We start from the raw sequence: 17,006 nt of genomic DNA on the forward strand, positions 1-17,006 counted from the left end.
TTCTCTCGTTTCCACAGAGGAACTCTAGACCTCTGTCAGCGTGACCATCGAGTTCTTGGCCACCTCCCTGACCAAGGCCCTTCTCCCCCGATTGCTCAGTTTGGCCAGGCAGCCAGCTCCAGGAAGAGTCTTGGGGGTTCCAAACTGTCCTTGGGGACCTTCAATACTGCAGAAATATTTTGGTACCCTTCCCCAGATCTGTGCCTCGACACAATCCTGTCTCGGAGGGCTACGGACAATTTCTTCGACCTCATGGCTTGGTTTTTGCTTAGACATGCACTGTCAACTGTGGGACCTTATATAGATATGTGTGTACCTTTCCAATCAATTTAATTTACCACAGGTGGACTCCAAGTTGTTGTTGAAACATCTCAAGGATGGTCAATGGAAACAGGATGCACCTGAGCTCAATTTTCGAGTCTCATAGCAAAGGGTCTGAATACTTACATAAGGTATTACTGTTTTTTATTTTTAATATTTATGCACACATTTCTAAAAGTCTGTTTTTGCCTTGTCATGGGGTATTGTGTGTAGATTGATGAGGTAATGTTTGTATTTAAACAATTTTTGAATAATGCTGTAGCATAACAACGTGGAAAAAGTCAAGGGGTCTGAATACTTTGACGGCACTGTATGTCCTAGGGAGAATCTCAATTGCATACTCCTCACGCCCTCTCTCCTCACCTCCTCAAAACCCATTGGATGAGAACGCAAGAGGTCCCTCCCCTCTGACCTTCTCTAATGGATTTTGAGATAGAGGGGACACGATGAGTAGGCAATTGAGATTCTCCCCTAATCTTGTTCACCAGACACTTCCTTTTTAATTGTGTCCAGGACAGCATCCAAGTAAGTCTGCAGCGCAGAGTGAGGAGTAGCCTTCCACCTAGTGGAATAACATCACTTACCAATGGTAACATAGGCCTGCTATTGGAAGTTGGTATAAAGTGAACAATACCATTATTTCAACAATTTATTCTCATTACCCTTTAGTGTTATATTATAAGCTGATAGTAGATACATTTAAATGTATGTAAGCTTTAACAAATACTGTATATAAATATGTAACATGTCCATCTAAATAGTTAATTAAGTATTGTATTTATTTTAAATCCTATTGACTGTATTCTTGTAATAAAGTCCTTCTGAAGCTCTTTAAGTTGGGATGATGCCATGTAGGCTAGCTTTGAAGGAGAGGCTGCTTCACTAGAGACATCATTGGACTCTTTTTAAATGTGTATGAAAGTTATTTATTTAGAGCAAGAGAATATTTTGTATTCATTCATCAACATTCAAATCCTTCCATAAACAGTGCTTACTATAAGTCCCAACTGCCAACAGTTAAATTAAAAATAAATATCCAGTTAAAATGTCACTGTTAAAAGTTTGTATATAACTCATACCCGAATAAAGTTGTTGACTTGTCCTATTGTTGTATTTGTGGCAAAAGCATGAATTAGAGAAAAAACACTTATAAAACCACACCTCAATCGCAAACAGTTTTAAAACTGCTTGCTATTTCCTCAAAGAACGTGTCATATTAGCTCATTGGCTGAGCAGTCTAATCAGTGGTCCACTCACGTCTGTATTTTTAATGATGGTATAATCTCATGCCATTCTGTTGTTGGGGTATGCCTACACCATTCCAACACAGAAAAGCTGCTTTTACCATACTTAATTACCATTTTCTGGAAGGAAAACTATTAAACTCATATTGTAATTAATTATAGGTAAGCTATTTCATAGAAATCTGGACACACTAGACAGTTACTTTAAATATTTCAATTGTCTTCATTTTTATTGTCTTAGTTTTGTATGGCAGGTAACACTTCAGGTGTGCCTGATTATTTAATTGCTCAAGCCAGATAGAGCAACAATGGTGTTTTCAGATTGTTCTATATCAGGGCTCTCCAACCTTCTTCCTGTACGTTTTTGCTCCAACCCTAATCTACCGCACCTGATTCTAATAATGACCTGGTTGATCAGATGAATCAGGTTAGTTACAACTGGGGTTGGAGTGAAAACTACAGAAGGGTAACTCTCTAGGAGCAGGGTTGGAGACTCCCTCTGTAGTGTGTCTATGTCTGAAAGGCAAGATTTTGTTTTATCACCTAATAGGCCTACTGCCAATCGATTTTGTTAAATCTTGATCTTTTTGCACAATTAAGTATTTCTATTAAGTTGTATCCTCAGTTTACTTGTATTACATAATTAATCTCCTTATACCCAGATGTATAGTAGCAACTGTTGTCTTCTATAAGATGTAGTGTTTAGGTAGAAAAAAAATGGTAACGAAACCAACTGTTCTGAGGCAGAACTAGCTGTATTTTTGTAAGTGTTGTAAGAACACTTTAGTGTCACAGGGTTAAGTGCTTAAGGCGATGGCCGTACTTGCCACACTAGTATCCAGAAGGGAGTTCCTCTCTCTGTCTAAACGTTAATCGCACACAAGGCACTAAACTAGAAATTCTGCCCTCACCCAAACTCCCTAACTTGTCGACTGTGGTACGCCACGCTCTCCATCAGTAGCCTGTTCTTAATTATTTTTCGGCTTCATTTCATCTAGATGGATCGATACATATTGATCATTGCGTGTGTTCTGCGGGTCGTGCGGTGCTACAGCTCTGGAGAGGTGACTGAGGCGTGTGACGATATGGCACCGCAACACTTCGTAACCGCACAGACGAGCCCTGCTCCATTCTCCGTCACCGCTGATCGGTCCAGCTTCAAGGAGGGTGACGAAATAACAGGTGGGAAGTCATGTCATATTTTTCATGCAGTGACCTTGAACACTCGCCACTATAGTTTTTATTAATCTTATGGTTTGGCTGTTGTGGGGCTATCTTTTAAAAGTAGATATGGACTGAATCTCTGTCTCCATTTTCAATGGTGATGCAACTGGCGTTTTAAATCAACTACACACTGTGTTAACAGTCCGGCTCCTGGCAGATTCCACTCCATTCATTGGGTTCATGTTACAAGCCAGAGCAGTTAATAATGGAAGCAGTCCTGTGGGAGTCTTCACTGTAACAGGTGGAGAGGCCCAGCTCCTCACCTGCAACGGACAACCTGTGAGTCTATTCCCATAAAGATTGTATAATTTAATTCTGTCTTCCCACATGGTCTATAGCCTGATTTGCTGTTATGAGAGCTACAGTATTACATAACATTGAAACAGTAATGTTTTTTTAACATCTTATAGCCCTAAATGTATTTAAGATGTAAGAAAACGCTATTTACAAACTGATCAAATATCCTGTTCCTGCATGGGTCTTCCTGCTACCCCAAACCCACCAGCCTACATTATGTAGTTTGCTCATGAAATCTGTTTTGAGCCATCTGAACCCAGGAAGGCAATATTTTTTTGGCATTTCTAATTGGCCTGGAAATGTTCACAGTTACTTAATTTGGGGGAAAATCATGATAATTTTAGGCCCTTTTTAGACCTAAACATGCTTCTTGTAAGACCCTATGATCAGTGAACCATACATGATGCAGCTGTCTTGGTGTCATTATTCTCCTAATAGTGATCTAAATATGGATTGTCAAGATTCTAAAATCTTTTTCACATTGAATAAATTAACATAAAAAAATCTGAATCTCAAGTACCCTTTTTATTTTTATATTATACTCTTCAAATTTCCAGTGGGCTCCTTCTTTTGAAGATGATGCCAGTTTTAGAGAGAGAAATTGACATAGGTTGTTAACCACAGCCCTCCTTTAGGATCGCACATTCAGCAAATCACTAGTAGAGGGAGTTCCCTTTTAACCCATTTCCATTCACTATGTTGGGGGTGCTCCTAAAATGTATCATAATTTAGAGGTTGCACCACAAGTCTAAGGTGTGTGGAGACCAGGTTGAACTCTGAAACCTAGTAGTAGCAGGGACCTTATTATTTGAAACTCAAAACAAGGCTTACTGAATTCCAGTAAGCCTAAAACTGAGCTCTCTTGTTCATCCACGTTGGTGAAAGATGGACAATGTATGGGAGCCGGGCAAGTTGAACCTGCTCTGTGGTTGTCCCATGTAGAGTGCAGTCTCTTTTCTATAGACGTGCATCTTTTGATATTTAATGTTAAATAAATTAATGTTAAAAAAATGACTGTCTATATAATGTACGATTCATAGGGTCTTACAGGAGGCATGTATAGGTCTAAAATGACCACTTTCATCATGGTTTGATACAAATGTAAAAAATTTAAAACATCCTTTCTGGTAATTCTCACATAGAAAATCTGAGATGCCAGACATAATTTTGGGCCCTCCTGGTGTGGAATCACCCTGTTGCGTCGGAATAAAACATAACTAAATGTTCATGCATCTTTTTTTTTTCCTGTTCCCAGAAGTCTGCAGTTTCTCACACATCAGCATCAGCTAAATTATCCATCCAGGGAACATGGAGGGCCCCCACATCAGATGACTTCAACTCTATCCAATTCATGTGATTCATCCATCCTGTAGCTCCTGAACCAGAATGTTCAGTACTTATACCCTCAGATCTGGTTTCCCGGACACAGATTAAACCTAGTCCTAGACAAAAAAAAGCACTTTCAATGGCGAAACAACACCATTGAACATGCTTTTTTGTGTAATACTGTGTCTGGGAAACCAGCCCTGGATGCTATTACATTGTTGTACTATTTGTTCTGCCAGTGCGTCCTTTGTAATAGATTTCTCCACCTTCTGGGTTGGCGTGAGAAGTTATCCAGTCACTTTCAGCGGCACTGCAACATCCATACCCATCACCTCTACCACCTCCGCCTCATCTACAGCAGTATTTCCATCGCAATCCTCAGTACGTATGGTGTCGGATAACAGTATTTGAAACATCATCTTAACAATGTATTGCAAGTAACTGACTCTGACAATATTGCCATATTAGATTTTCAAACTTATATATTTGTAAGAACTTACATCAGTTGTCCCAAGTGCTTTACAGAAAGATTGATTTATGTTTGCAACAGTTGTCCATCTCGAGTGCTGGATGTGGCAGCAGTAAGGTCTGTTTCAGGCAACCTCTGAACTGTGACCCTGGGGTCAGCCCAGACTGTTACTTCCTATCTACTATGACCTCTACCAGGGATACAGCTATCCATTTGGAAATGAACGGCCCTTCAGATGGCTACATCGCCATCGGCTTCTCAGATGACCAGATGATGGTAACGCTCACTGCCCTCATCTAGCCTGGTACTCCTAATGGTCAAACATGTTTGGCATGACAATGACCATTAGGAGTTGGCAAGACTGCACTAACAGATCTGTTACCAGGCTATCCCTCAAACAATTTTCAAATTAAACTTTTTATTTTTTCATTTATATAAAAGTAACTGGACTGAATGTCTCTACATTTGAATGAGCAAATTCAACAGATGTGACTGTGTTCCTCATCTTCTCATAAGGGAAATGATGATATCTTTATTTGTGGCCGGGACAGTAACGGGATCATCCAATTGCAACACGCCTATTCAACAGGAAGAAGGAGGCCAGACATAGTTCCCCTGGTATTGAACTTCTCTCACACTCGCTTGTTATTATGACATGAATGGCGTACGTGTTTACATAAAGCCTAATAGGGTTGGGGTCCATTCCAATGATTGGGATTGAAATTTATGTTTACTTCCTGACTTGACTGAATCTAAATGGAATTGACCTCAACCCTGATGCTTAATAAATCCAAAAACAATTGGTATTGATGCAAATGTTTCTTGTTTGTCATTTTGTAGGGAAATGTTTCTGATGTTAAATCATCAATGAAGGATGGTATCATTAGCTGTTCCTTCATGACTAGGAACCCCATCTCAACTCAGCGATCGGTACGGTCCAGTTCCCCCTACTACCTCATGTTTGCGCACGGACCAACCAGTAATGGTAGAGTATGAGACCAAATCTTACAGTATGGTAGCACCAGTAATGGTAGGGTATGACAAAAGAGGACATGGTTGTATCCCGCTTCCATTTGATTTTCAGATTGTTATAACTGAGATTGTGTTATCTAACAAGGATTATGAACTGGTTGTTTCGAACAATGAGTGCTGATTGGCTGAAAGCCGTGGTATATCAGGCCATATATATTTTAACTTCTAATTACGTTGGTAACCAGTTTATAATAGCAATAAGGCACTTTGGGAATATGTCCAATATTCCAAGGCTAAGGGCTATCCAAGCACTCTGCCTTGTTGTGCAGAAGTCCAGCCTTTATCCCTGGTACAGAAAATTCGGAAAGTATTCAGACCCCTTTCATCACATTTTGTAACGTTACAGCCTAATTCTAAAATGTATTTATTTTTTCCTTATCAATCTACACTACCCCATAATGACAAAGTGAAAACTGGTTTTTAGAAATGTTTGCAAATGTAAAAAACATAAGTATTCAAACCCTTTGCTATGAGACTTGAAATTGAGCTCAGGTGCATCCTGTTTCTATTGCTTGTCCGTGATGTTTTTGCAACTTGGAGTCCACCTGTGGTAAATTCAGTTGATTGGACATGATTTGGAAAGCAACACAGCTGTCTATATAAGGTCCCACAGTCAACAATGCATGTTGGAGCAAAACCCAAACCGTGAGGTCGACAGAATTATCTGTAGAGCTCCGAGACACGATTGTGTCGAGGCACAGATCTGGGGAAGGGTACCAAAAAATTTCTGCAGCACTGAAGGGCCCCAAGAACACAGTGGCCTCCATCGTTCTTAAATGGAAGAAGTTTGGAACCACCAAGAATCTTTCTAGAGCTGGCCGCCCGGCCAAACTGAGCAATTAAAGGAGAAGGGCTTTGGTCAGGGAGGTGACCAAGAACCCGATGGTCACTCTGACAGAGCTCTATAGTTCCTCTGTGGAGATAGGAGAACCTTCTAGAAGGACAAACATCTCTGCAGCACACCACCAATCAGGCCTTTATGGTAGCGTGACCAGACGCAAGCCACTCCTCAGTAAAAGGCAGATGACAGACCACTTTGAGTTTGCCAAAACGCACCTGAAAGACTCAGACCATGAGAAACAAGATTCTCTGGTGTGATGAAACCAAGATTAAACTCTTTGGACTGAATGCCAAGTGTCACATTGGCATTCAGTCCGATGTGACACTGACACACAACTTAATACATTTTAGAGTAGGGCTGGAACCTGAGAGTCAAGGTGTCTGAATACTTTCCCGAAGGCACATGTACCACAACCCCTCTGGCCTTATTGCTTAATTATAATACACTGCTCAAAAAAATAAAGGGAACACTTAAACAACACAATGTAACTCCAAGTCAATCACACTTCTGTGAAATCAAACTGTCCACTTAGGAAGCAACACTGATTGACAATAAATTTCACATGCTGTTGTGCAAATGGAATAGACAACAGGTGGAAATTATAGGCAATTAGCAAGACACCCCCAATAAAGGAGTGGTTCTGCAGGTGCGGACCACAGACCACTTCTCAGTTCCTATGCTTCCTGGCTGATGTTATGGTCACTTTTGAATGCTGGCGGTGCTTTCACTCTAGTGGTAGCATGAGACGGAGTCTACTACCCACACAAGTGGCTCAGGTAGTGCAGCTCATCCAGGATGGCACATCAATGCGAGCTGTGGCAAGAAGGTTTGCTGTGTCTGTCAGCGTAGTGTCCAGAGCATGGAGGCGCTACCAGGAGACAGGCCAGTACATCAGGAGACGTGGAGGAGGCCGTAGGAGGGCAACAACCCAGCAGCAGGACCGCTACCTCCGCCTTTGTGCAAGGAGGAGCAGGAGAAGCACTGCCAGAGCCCTGCAAAATGACCTCCAGCAGGCCACAAATGTGCATGTGTCTGCTCAAAAGGTCAGAAACAGACTCCATGAGGTTGGTATGAGGGCCCGACGTCCACAGGTGGGGGTTGTGCTTACAGCCCAACACCGTGCAGGACATTTGGCATTTGCCAGAGAACACCAAGATTGGCAAATTCGCCACTGGCGCCCTGTGCTCTTCACAGATGAAAGCAGGTTCACACTGAGCACGTGACAGAGTCTGGAGACACCGTGGAGAACGTTCTGCCTGCAACATCCTCCAGTATGACCGGTTTGGCGGTGGGTCAGTCATGGTGTGGGGTGGCATTTCTTTGGGGGGCCGCACAGCCCTCCATGTGCTCGCCAGAGGTAGCCTGACTGCCATTAGGTACCGAGATGAGATCCTCAGACCCCCTCATGAGACCATATGCTGGTGCGGTTGGCCCTGGGTTCCTCCTAATGCAAGACAATGCTAGACCTCATGTGGCTGGAGTGTCAGCAGTTCCTGCAAGAGGAAGGCATTGATGCTATGGACTGGCCCGCCCGTTCCCCAGACCTGAATCCAATTGAGCACATCTGGGACATCATGTCTCGCTCCATCCACCAACGCCACGTTGCACCACAGACTGTCCAGGAGTTGGCGGATGCTTTAGTCCAGGTCTGGGAGGAGTTCCCTCAGGAGACCATCCGCCACCTCATCAGGAGCATGCCCAGGCGTTGTAGGGAGGTCATACAGGCACGTGGAGGCCACACACACTACTGAGCCTCATTTTGACTTGTTTTAAGGACATTACATCATAGTTGGATCAGCCTGTAGTGTGGTTTTCCACTTTAATTCTGAGTGTGACTCCAAATCCAGACCTCCATGGGTTGATAAATTGGATTTCCATTGATTATTGTGATTTTGTTGTCAGCACATTCAACTATGTAAAGAAAAAAGTATTTAATAGGATTATTTCTTTCATTCAGATCTAGGATGTGTTTAAGTGTTCACTTTATTTTTTGGAGCAGTATATTTTGGGTGTGGTACAGATGACGTCAAGCCAACATGCAACACACATGAATGCTGAACTAAGGTTATTCTATCTCTTTGGTTGACTTTCACAGGGGAAATTGGGCATCATACAAGCACCTTCATCAGTGACACTAAGCTGGATATTTCAAGACCTCAGGTCGTCACCAATGCAATCCAGCCTCTTATCAAAGCACATGGTAATGTTACTTTTGTCCTAGTGAGGAGAGTTTGCATGCATAACATCAAACATTATTGTAATATACTGATTATAACTACAGATACTTGTGTATTGTTGACTGGTTATGCTGTTGCGCTTCAGGTGCCCTGATGTTGATAGCATGGATGACCACAGGTAGTCTAGGAATGATCACAGCCAGGTATCTCAAGGAGAAGGAATGTTGGCAAGATGTTTGGTTTCTGGTGAGTTTCTGTTACACTAACACATTGGGTACAGTATAACGGCGTTCGATTGTGATCTCCCGCCTTTGCTTGAATTGTCGCTACCGAATTGGTACCTTTTACTATTGCATGATTGGCTAAGTGTGTCAAGCGGGCTGTCACGTGTTTGCGAGGCCGAGATCCGGGAACTCCCAGTCGCAAACATCTGAAGCGATACTGTTAATCCAGCACATTGACATCTGTCACATTGGCACGTCTAGATGAAGTTTTCTTTATCTATGGGTCAGGATGCAAAGTTTGGGCCCTAGGCGTGTGAGAGGTGTGTCGTGTATATCTAATCAAACTTATTTTTTTAAGGCGAGGCACCACACCCTGGTGGGTGGTGGGACAGGATAAATGAGGCAATTAAGACATGGATTGTGTGCCATTCAGAGGGTGAATGGGTAAGGCAAATGTAAGTGCCTTTGAACAGGGTATGGTAGTAGATGCCAGGTGCATCGGTTTGTGTCAAGAACTGCTACACTGCTGGGTTTTTCACTCAACAGTTTCCTGTGTGTATCAAGAATGAGCCACCATCCAGACAACTACAGGAAGCATTGTAATCAACATGGGCCAGCATCCCTGTGGAACACTTTCGACTCTTTGTAAGAGGCCATGTCACGACAAACTGGGGCTGTTCTGAGACACACACAGCACAACTCCATATTAGGAAGGTGTTCCTAATGTTTGAGTTAACTTAATCTTTCTATGCAAAATACTAAAGACGTGTACGTGAAGTGTTTATTTTTTTATTAAAATGTTACCTAGAATAAAAATGTTGCCACATCAATAATTCCCTCTGTACACGTTTTGAGAATTTATCTAATAAAACCACACACTTTGAATGACGATAGATGAGAAATTAGTTGAAGAGTCCAACTTTCATAAAATGGCAGTTAAAGACAACTCTCCTGAATTTACCCAATCAATCGCGATACCTATTTTATAAATCACCATCCCTACAAAGTTACTATGTAAATATTACAGTTTAACGTTCTATGTAATGGGCTTTTAAATTGATTTAATGTAGAGTTTTGAAATTATAGATGTCAATTTGAATGTGGTTCAAATTCATAAAATTGACAGTATGATAAAACAAACAAATGAGTTTACATGAAGTTTGAATTTGTTGACCAATGTAATTTCAACCTGTGGTGCCTTGCCTTAATTTGACTTGTTGGAAGACTATTTGCATCACAGGGGGATGGTACATTTCTCATTGGAGTTGAAAGTTTAACAACTCCTGGTCTAGATTGTATTAGGTGGAAAGTTCTTAGTACTAAATAATGATGCTACATTATGTCCTCTTGGCTTTTGTTCATCAGGCACACGTGTTTCTTATGACATTCACTGTTGCTGCCACCACCATTGCCTTCATTTTGTCCTTCTCATATGTTAGAGGCTGGAGTGGGGTATGTATCAAACCTTTTTATTGTGCCTATTCATTTATTATTAAATCAAACGTCAGTCTTAATAGCCAATATCTTCTGAATGAAGTTGACAAATGCTGGATAGCCTACAGTTTTCTCACTCAAACAAACCAACTTCATTATGGAAGGCTCGGATAATTGAAATGGTTACGAGACACTTTATGAGGACACTGTGTTCATAGGGAGCCCATCCTGTGTTGGGCTGGGTCGTTATGATTCTGGCCTTCTTCCAGCCGATCGCTGCCATGTTCCGATGTGGACCTCAAAGTCGCTGGTAAGGGATCCATAATCATACCTCCTGTATGTGACTTTCCTTATGTGTAATAGCTTATAGACAATGTGCCTTATTTTCTCAATGTGTTTCACAGGCGATTCCTCTTTAATTGGTCGCATGCTTTAAATGCAGTGGCGATAAAAGTTTTAGCTGGTAAGGAACGTGATCATATTTTATTTGCATAGTACAAAGTGTTTTTTATTCTGTCAGATGTTTGTTGCTCTATGGCCATGTTAGTAATTGTTAACATTTTCTTCCAGTGGCGGCCATATTCACTGGGTTGTCGTTGATTGACAGCTCTGAGGATAAGTGGCTTCTGAAGGTGATGGGTGGTTTTGTTGGATGGGAGGCAACACTCTACATCCTGCTAGATGTTCACATGCGCTGCAAGCGCAGTGGTGAGCGAAAACAAATATACATCTTCATTTTGTTAAATTCCGGTTAATGATATACGACCCCCTACAATATTGAGCAACCTAATATTGTGTATCTTAAGGAACGATTTATCTGCCAACATTTTTCGGCCTCTTGGCCTTTGCCTAAAGCTTTGACAAAGGACGATAGGCGACGCATAAGCTTGAATAAACAAACTGATACCAGCAACAGCAGTGTACTGGTTTTGCTATTCTTTGACAATACTACATCAATCAACTTTTTTGTTCTTCTAGATAACGAAGAGGGTGCTTCTGAATCAGTAAGCTGAATCCCACCATTGAATCACATTTTCAATATACTTATTGTATTAGTGATTTAAGTGACACATTAACTATTCTGTTACGGTGTGATTGTATTTATTTCTCCCCACAGGCATGCAAGGCGTTGTTACTACTGGTCCTGTTTTTCCTAGGAAATGTGGCTTTTTTGGTGGCACTACTTGTTGGAATTGGCATGTCATGAAGAGCTGCTGAGCAATGGACAGATGTCATGATATTTCTATAATATAGCTCACTTTGACTGTATAATTGAAATAATTTTATAACGTTATGCTCTGAGAATCATACCGAAAATAGGTGTGATACCTTGTTTACACTGGACGATAAAACGGTATTTTAAATTGACTTCAACCATAATGTTTAAATTACGTTACATGTATATCAGCATTAATACTGTCAGTGACTTATAATAAAGTAATTGTTCAAAATGTGTAATAAACAATTGTGCAAACTATGCGTTTCCTATTTATATTCACCAAGTTACTGGTTTGGCAACGTCCCTCCAACAAGGTGGATGGCAGTGTTGAGTCCACAAATTCATTGTGGTCGATGGCTTGCTAGCACCAACGATGAAGTCGAACAAAAGCAAACGGATTCGAATACTTTTTTGTTCGAAGCCATTTTGTCAAGGATACGAGGCGTGCGCTGAGGTTGTTTTTGTCCTTTTATTTGAGCTACTTTGTTAAATAATACTCATATAAGTAGGCACGGCATTACATCGCCGAGGTATTTCATCTCCACAAAGTTATCGTCCTAATATCGCATGTCCTCTATTCAGAACCTCCAATCTTTTGGTAAGTTAAAGCGCAAATTCTAGCCAGCTAGAAAGGCTAACGTTAATTGACAGTAGCAAGTAACGTTAGCAAATGTACATTTGACCATTCTTGACTTGATGGTACAATTTAGCCAAGGCTGTTTTGAAAATAAACAGTTTAATGAAATACGATGGCCCAGCTAAATTATTGTAAAATAGTTATATAGCTAAAAGCTGGCGCTAACGTTGGCCAGACAACTTCCCATGGCAACGGTCTGTGTTAGCTACGGTCTGTGTAATTACGCGTTAACGTTGGCTAGTGATGTTATCCATGTTTAAGCTTCTATCGTGTTGGGTGTCCTAAACGGGGCAAAACGACCAGTCACCTAGTGAACGTTGAATCCAAGCTAGCTAACCATCTAATAGAATACAGTAGCCAGCCAGGACGAAAGTGGTATTTCTAAATAAAATCACTTATTTTTTATATATAGAGAGAGATAACAGTGCAACATTTGATATGACACCCATCACCGAATTTAGCCTAGCATGAGTAGCTAACTAAACGCGCAGAATTGTTTTCTCCCCTTTGCTTTTCAGATCCCTTTGCTGATGCAACCAAGGGTGACGACTTACTCCCGGCAGGGACAGAAGATAAAATCCACATAAGGATACAGCAACGAAACGGACGCAAGACCCTAACCACTGTTCAAGGGATCGCGGCCGATTACGACAAGAAGAAGCTTGTGAAGGCCTTCAAGAAGGTGATGATGCGGTCTAGACGTATTCAAGTAGATTTCTTGTCATGTACAAATACATTTTACTTGTAAGCCCTAGCCTAGTGAAATATTCAATATTAAAGTCTAAGAAAACAAGCGGGGAAGCTATGTACAGTGTCAGTACCAAATGTGTAGAGATACTGGAGTATTGAGGTATGTGTAGGCAGGGATTAGCGTGAGGACTTTTTGTTTACATCCATTTGTAAGCAACACTCAGAGTGCATGATGCTGAACCGCTATGGTCGATGGCTATTACCCTTTGTATAGTGGAAAATCTATTTGCAGCATCAATAGGTCCGTTTTATTCCATAAGCCACCAGTTATCACTGGGGAATTTACTCGGGTACCCCCCCACACACACACACGAGGACGTAGCTAGCTAGTGATTAAAACTGGCTTTGGGCTTGTGTTAGTCAGATGGTGATGCACTGAATGCTAATGGGAAGGTTACTTAGCCACATGCCCCTCTCAATCTCTCCTTGTGTCTTATTCTATTATCTCAAATTGGAATGTGTTACAAAACAAATACACAAGACTGTTTGTTTACTAATTAATCAACTTTTCATGCCAATGTCAGCTAATTTACACAAAGCTAAGCATGTTGTGATTTACTGGGGTTGTCTCTCTGTGCCTGACAGAAATTTGCCTGCAATGGTACTGTGATTGAGCACCCTGAGTACGGTGAAGTCATCCAGCTGCAGGGAGACCAGAGAAAAAACATCTGCCAGTTCCTCATGGAGGTAAGCTTCTTTCAGATGTGTGGTTGTCTTACCTACACTTGTTGAATCCACTGATTTGTAAGTCTCTCTGGATAAGTAAATGCATTCAAGTAATCAGATGTTAGATACTTTGCTGCATTTCACACAACTTGGTCACACACATACTCTATAGTACTTAAGCATAGTCTAAAATGAATACTTAACAGAACCAATAGAAAAAACAAACTGTAGTGCAGCATTATCAGAGTTGTGACACTGTTTTGATTCTGAGAAAATTCTGAGAAAAAGGGTTATCAGTGGTGCAGAAACTTAATGCTGGAATCCTTAAAGGGGTAATTCACCCAAATTATAAAATTACTCATTGGTTTTCTTACCCTGTAAGCAGTCTACAGACAAGGTATGACAGCAATCCAAGATTTGGTTTATTTTCCCCGGCACTGTTTCCACCTGCTAAAGTTTTAGCATTTGTGACACAAATCCCACTCAAGTCATGGGACCGATATTACAATATATTGTCCCATCATGTCCAAATTATCTGGAAGTATCGAAAAATCGATTTGTGAAGCTCGGTCATGTATAGATGTTTTTACCATGATGTGTGAAAAATGCTAATGGCCGCATGACATGGGCTTTTTTCCACATACTCTTGGCTCTGTAGTCACTATGACTGTAACCTACTGGCTGTTGTTTCTTCTGTTAGTGTGTCCTGTGGTCTTACTGTTATTGTGTAGCCTAATTTGTATCTTTCCCCCACCAGATCGGCATTGTCAGGGAGGAGCAGTTGAAGGTCCACGGATTTTAAAGTAATGCTATTGCTTCAAGACCAGGACCTCATCAGCTTTTAGACTTTTCCGTTATGTATTGACCAATAAAGTTCAGCCGCATGTCTGATGTAAAACTCTGAGGCAATAAAAACACAATGTCACATTTTTTAAAGTGCATAACACAATCTCGGCTTTTATTCACACCGTATCCTCCATCTCTGATCTGATTATAGAAACATGTACAATTGTTGAAAATGTCAATTAACTCCCAATGTCCTGTATGTATGCAACATTACCTTCAGCACACCTAAGCATGCAGTGTTTGCCCATTGTGGCCTGTAACAGATGGGTATTGGGTCTGACAGGAGTCCAGTGTTGGACTGTAACCTGGCCAATATTTTTCTTAACATCACTGCACCAGTGAAAAATCTGCATATAAAATGGTGCTGTCAGGAAGCGGTCTTATCAGAGGTGCAAAATTCCACTGAGCCAATTCCTGTCATCTATGCAATATTGTAGATTAGAACTGCTGGTTTCATTTTTATCAGACCTTCTGCACAGCTGTAGAGTAATGGATGGATACTCTTGGTCATGTTATTAGTCAGTCAGAGCTTGATGTGTTGTCTGTTTTTTCTGGATACCCTGGTTAAACCAGATTAAACGCTGCAGCGTTAACCAGGCTATATTGTGGAATCTGCAGCAGAACAGAAGGGCCCTAGCTGCACTATTAATTTCTACAAATCCCACACGTAGCTAAAGCCACAGGGTAATCAGATTCTGTGTTCGGTGTACGAACAAGCAAAGGAAAAGTGAGTGACTCAATCGATGCCTCCCTGATGTCTCTTCCATGGACAAACCTAACAAGTGCATTGCGTTCATATTTGGCCAACAAAGAAAATGTGTTTGAACTGTAATTTATGATATTAGGGAGATCATTGTGTTTTTTTTGCCTCAAAGAAAATACTTATCTAAACTATCACTCTCCCAAGATGGAGAACTATGCACAGGTAAACATCTGAATAGGGACAAAGTTCTAGTGTGGATTTGGTGACGGGAAGTTAGTGGTAGTGATTGGCGTTTCAAGTCTTTTCAGTGAGCCTGCTTATTTGGCTTCGTTCATCTAAAAGAGCTGTTCATTTGGCTCCCAAATGGCTCTTAGTTCAGTAGCGCTTAAAAATGTACCTGAAACTGAAAAAATGGCTAATCTACAAAGTTGCATAATGTGTGGACCTGAAAATGTCTCCTCACTGTTGCTCCTGCAGTGAGGAATTACAATCTTCAGAGAATGTTTATATAATTTATCTGCAGATAATTGTCTGAAACTCTAAAAGCAGTAGCAACAGTATGCAATCAGGGAGCCAAATTAATGGCTTTTTCACTAATGTGATTCGGTTCCCGACATTCACCAAAAAGTCGGTTGTTTGCAAACGACCCATCACTTGTTACTTGGTAGTTGTTGAAGACAAATTGCTGGCATACTTTGATACTATTGCAATTGGTCATAGCTTGGAACCAAACTGAAATGTTATGTTTGCCTTTTGTTTTACTTCACACCAGAATTGGAGCAGTTTATTTTGGGTTACCAGGCTACCTTTCTTTGTGGGGTGGGGGTGTATTTTTGATGACTGACATACAGGATAAAATCCCAGGGCATTTTAACACCTCATCTTAAGTGAAATCACATTATGAAGTTAGTTAGCTTGATGCCAAGGACTCCGGTGAGCTAGAGCCACCGGAGAAAGTATGGTCAAGTGTAATTACCGATTGAACGGCGTATCAATTATGCCCTCTTTTTCTTGTCAAACTATAAATGTAACATCTTGGCAACCTATTCCCTATGTAGTACACTATCAGGGAATAGGGCTTTTGGAATGTTTAATTTTGTTACTACAAACTGCAAAGCAATATAATGGGTTTTATTATAGCCTAATCATAGAGCTCAGAGATTTGTTGCTAAATGTTTTTTTGTGTGAAAATGCAGTAAATGCAGTTTGTTTTATGAATATTTGATATGGAAAACCATGCCCTATATATGTAACAAATCCTTCCTTGCATGACAAAATACTCTGTATTTACCTTTTATTCATTTAATGTATCATATCAATGACCCTGAACAGTTTTTAATAGCATAATCTCTGTATTAACCTTAATACTATAATACAATCAGGTTACAATCTATGTTTGACTTGCATTAGCCCTATTTCCTCTCATATCTACTATTGACTGTGTGACTTGTTTTAAGCATACTGTATATGACCCAATGATAATATCTTGTAATCATCTTCTAATGACAAATGTAATTGCACAATACATTGTTTGAATTTGCCATGTCTGTTTGTCAGCACAGTAGTAACCCAAAACTAGGCCTAGGTCAAAGCTCT

At 40.8% G+C, this 17,006-nt stretch overlaps 2 protein-coding genes across 3 annotated transcripts; both read left to right on the forward strand.

Moving 5' to 3' along the window:
- The first annotated feature begins 1,990 nt into the window (after positions 1-1,990).
- Positions 1,991-12,066, forward strand: LOC106578511 (ferric reductase 1). Of its 2 annotated transcripts, none has more exons than XM_014157398.3 (16): positions 1,991-2,088; positions 2,564-2,747; positions 2,932-3,068; positions 4,342-4,439; positions 4,652-4,793; positions 4,963-5,157; positions 5,398-5,499; positions 5,722-5,866; positions 8,850-8,954; positions 9,077-9,177; positions 10,521-10,607; positions 10,808-10,899; positions 10,994-11,052; positions 11,160-11,297; positions 11,568-11,593; positions 11,707-12,066. In XM_014157398.3, the coding sequence occupies exons 2-16, from the start codon at positions 2,564-2,566 to the stop codon at positions 11,794-11,796; spliced, it is 1,701 nt and encodes a 566-aa protein (XP_014012873.2). In that variant the 5' UTR covers positions 1,991-2,088; the 3' UTR covers positions 11,797-12,066. The 2 variants fall into 2 exon arrangements, with proteins under 2 accessions (XP_014012873.2, XP_082821769.1); XM_082965643.1 differs by having other exon boundaries at positions 4,345-4,439.
- A 129-nt stretch (positions 12,067-12,195) lies between these two features.
- Positions 12,196-14,810, forward strand: eif1b (eukaryotic translation initiation factor 1B). Its single transcript, XM_014157400.3, has 4 exons — positions 12,196-12,406; positions 12,964-13,127; positions 13,781-13,882; positions 14,619-14,810. Exons 1-4 carry the CDS (start codon positions 12,376-12,378, stop codon positions 14,661-14,663), a joined length of 342 nt encoding a protein of 113 aa, XP_014012875.1. The 5' UTR covers positions 12,196-12,375; the 3' UTR covers positions 14,664-14,810.
- Positions 14,811-17,006: the final 2,196 nt, after the last annotated feature.

The sequence above is a fragment of the Salmo salar genome, chromosome 19 (assembly GCF_965601325.2).
Source record: "Salmo salar chromosome 19, fSalSal1, whole genome shotgun sequence".
Taxonomy (NCBI): Eukaryota; Metazoa; Chordata; class Actinopteri; order Salmoniformes; family Salmonidae; genus Salmo; species Salmo salar.

Bases quoted from the DNA above. Each gene is read 5' to 3' on its own strand.
- eif1b (XM_014157400.3), top strand. From the start codon at position 12,376: ATGTCCTCTATTCAGAACCTCCAATCTTTTG. The intron at 12,407-12,963 runs GTAAGTTAAAGC...TTTGCTTTTCAG, and splicing joins TCAGAACCTCCAATCTTTTG to ATCCCTTTGCTGATGCAACC. The intron at 13,883-14,618 runs GTAAGCTTCTTT...TTCCCCCACCAG, and splicing joins TCTGCCAGTTCCTCATGGAG to ATCGGCATTGTCAGGGAGGA.
- LOC106578511 (XM_014157398.3), top strand. From the start codon at position 2,564: ATGGATCGATACATATTGATCATTGCGTGTGTTCTGCGGGTCGTGCGG. The intron at 9,178-10,520 runs GTGAGTTTCTGT...TTTGTTCATCAG, and splicing joins GGCAAGATGTTTGGTTTCTG to GCACACGTGTTTCTTATGAC. The intron at 11,594-11,706 runs GTAAGCTGAATC...TTCTCCCCACAG, and splicing joins AAGAGGGTGCTTCTGAATCA to GCATGCAAGGCGTTGTTACT.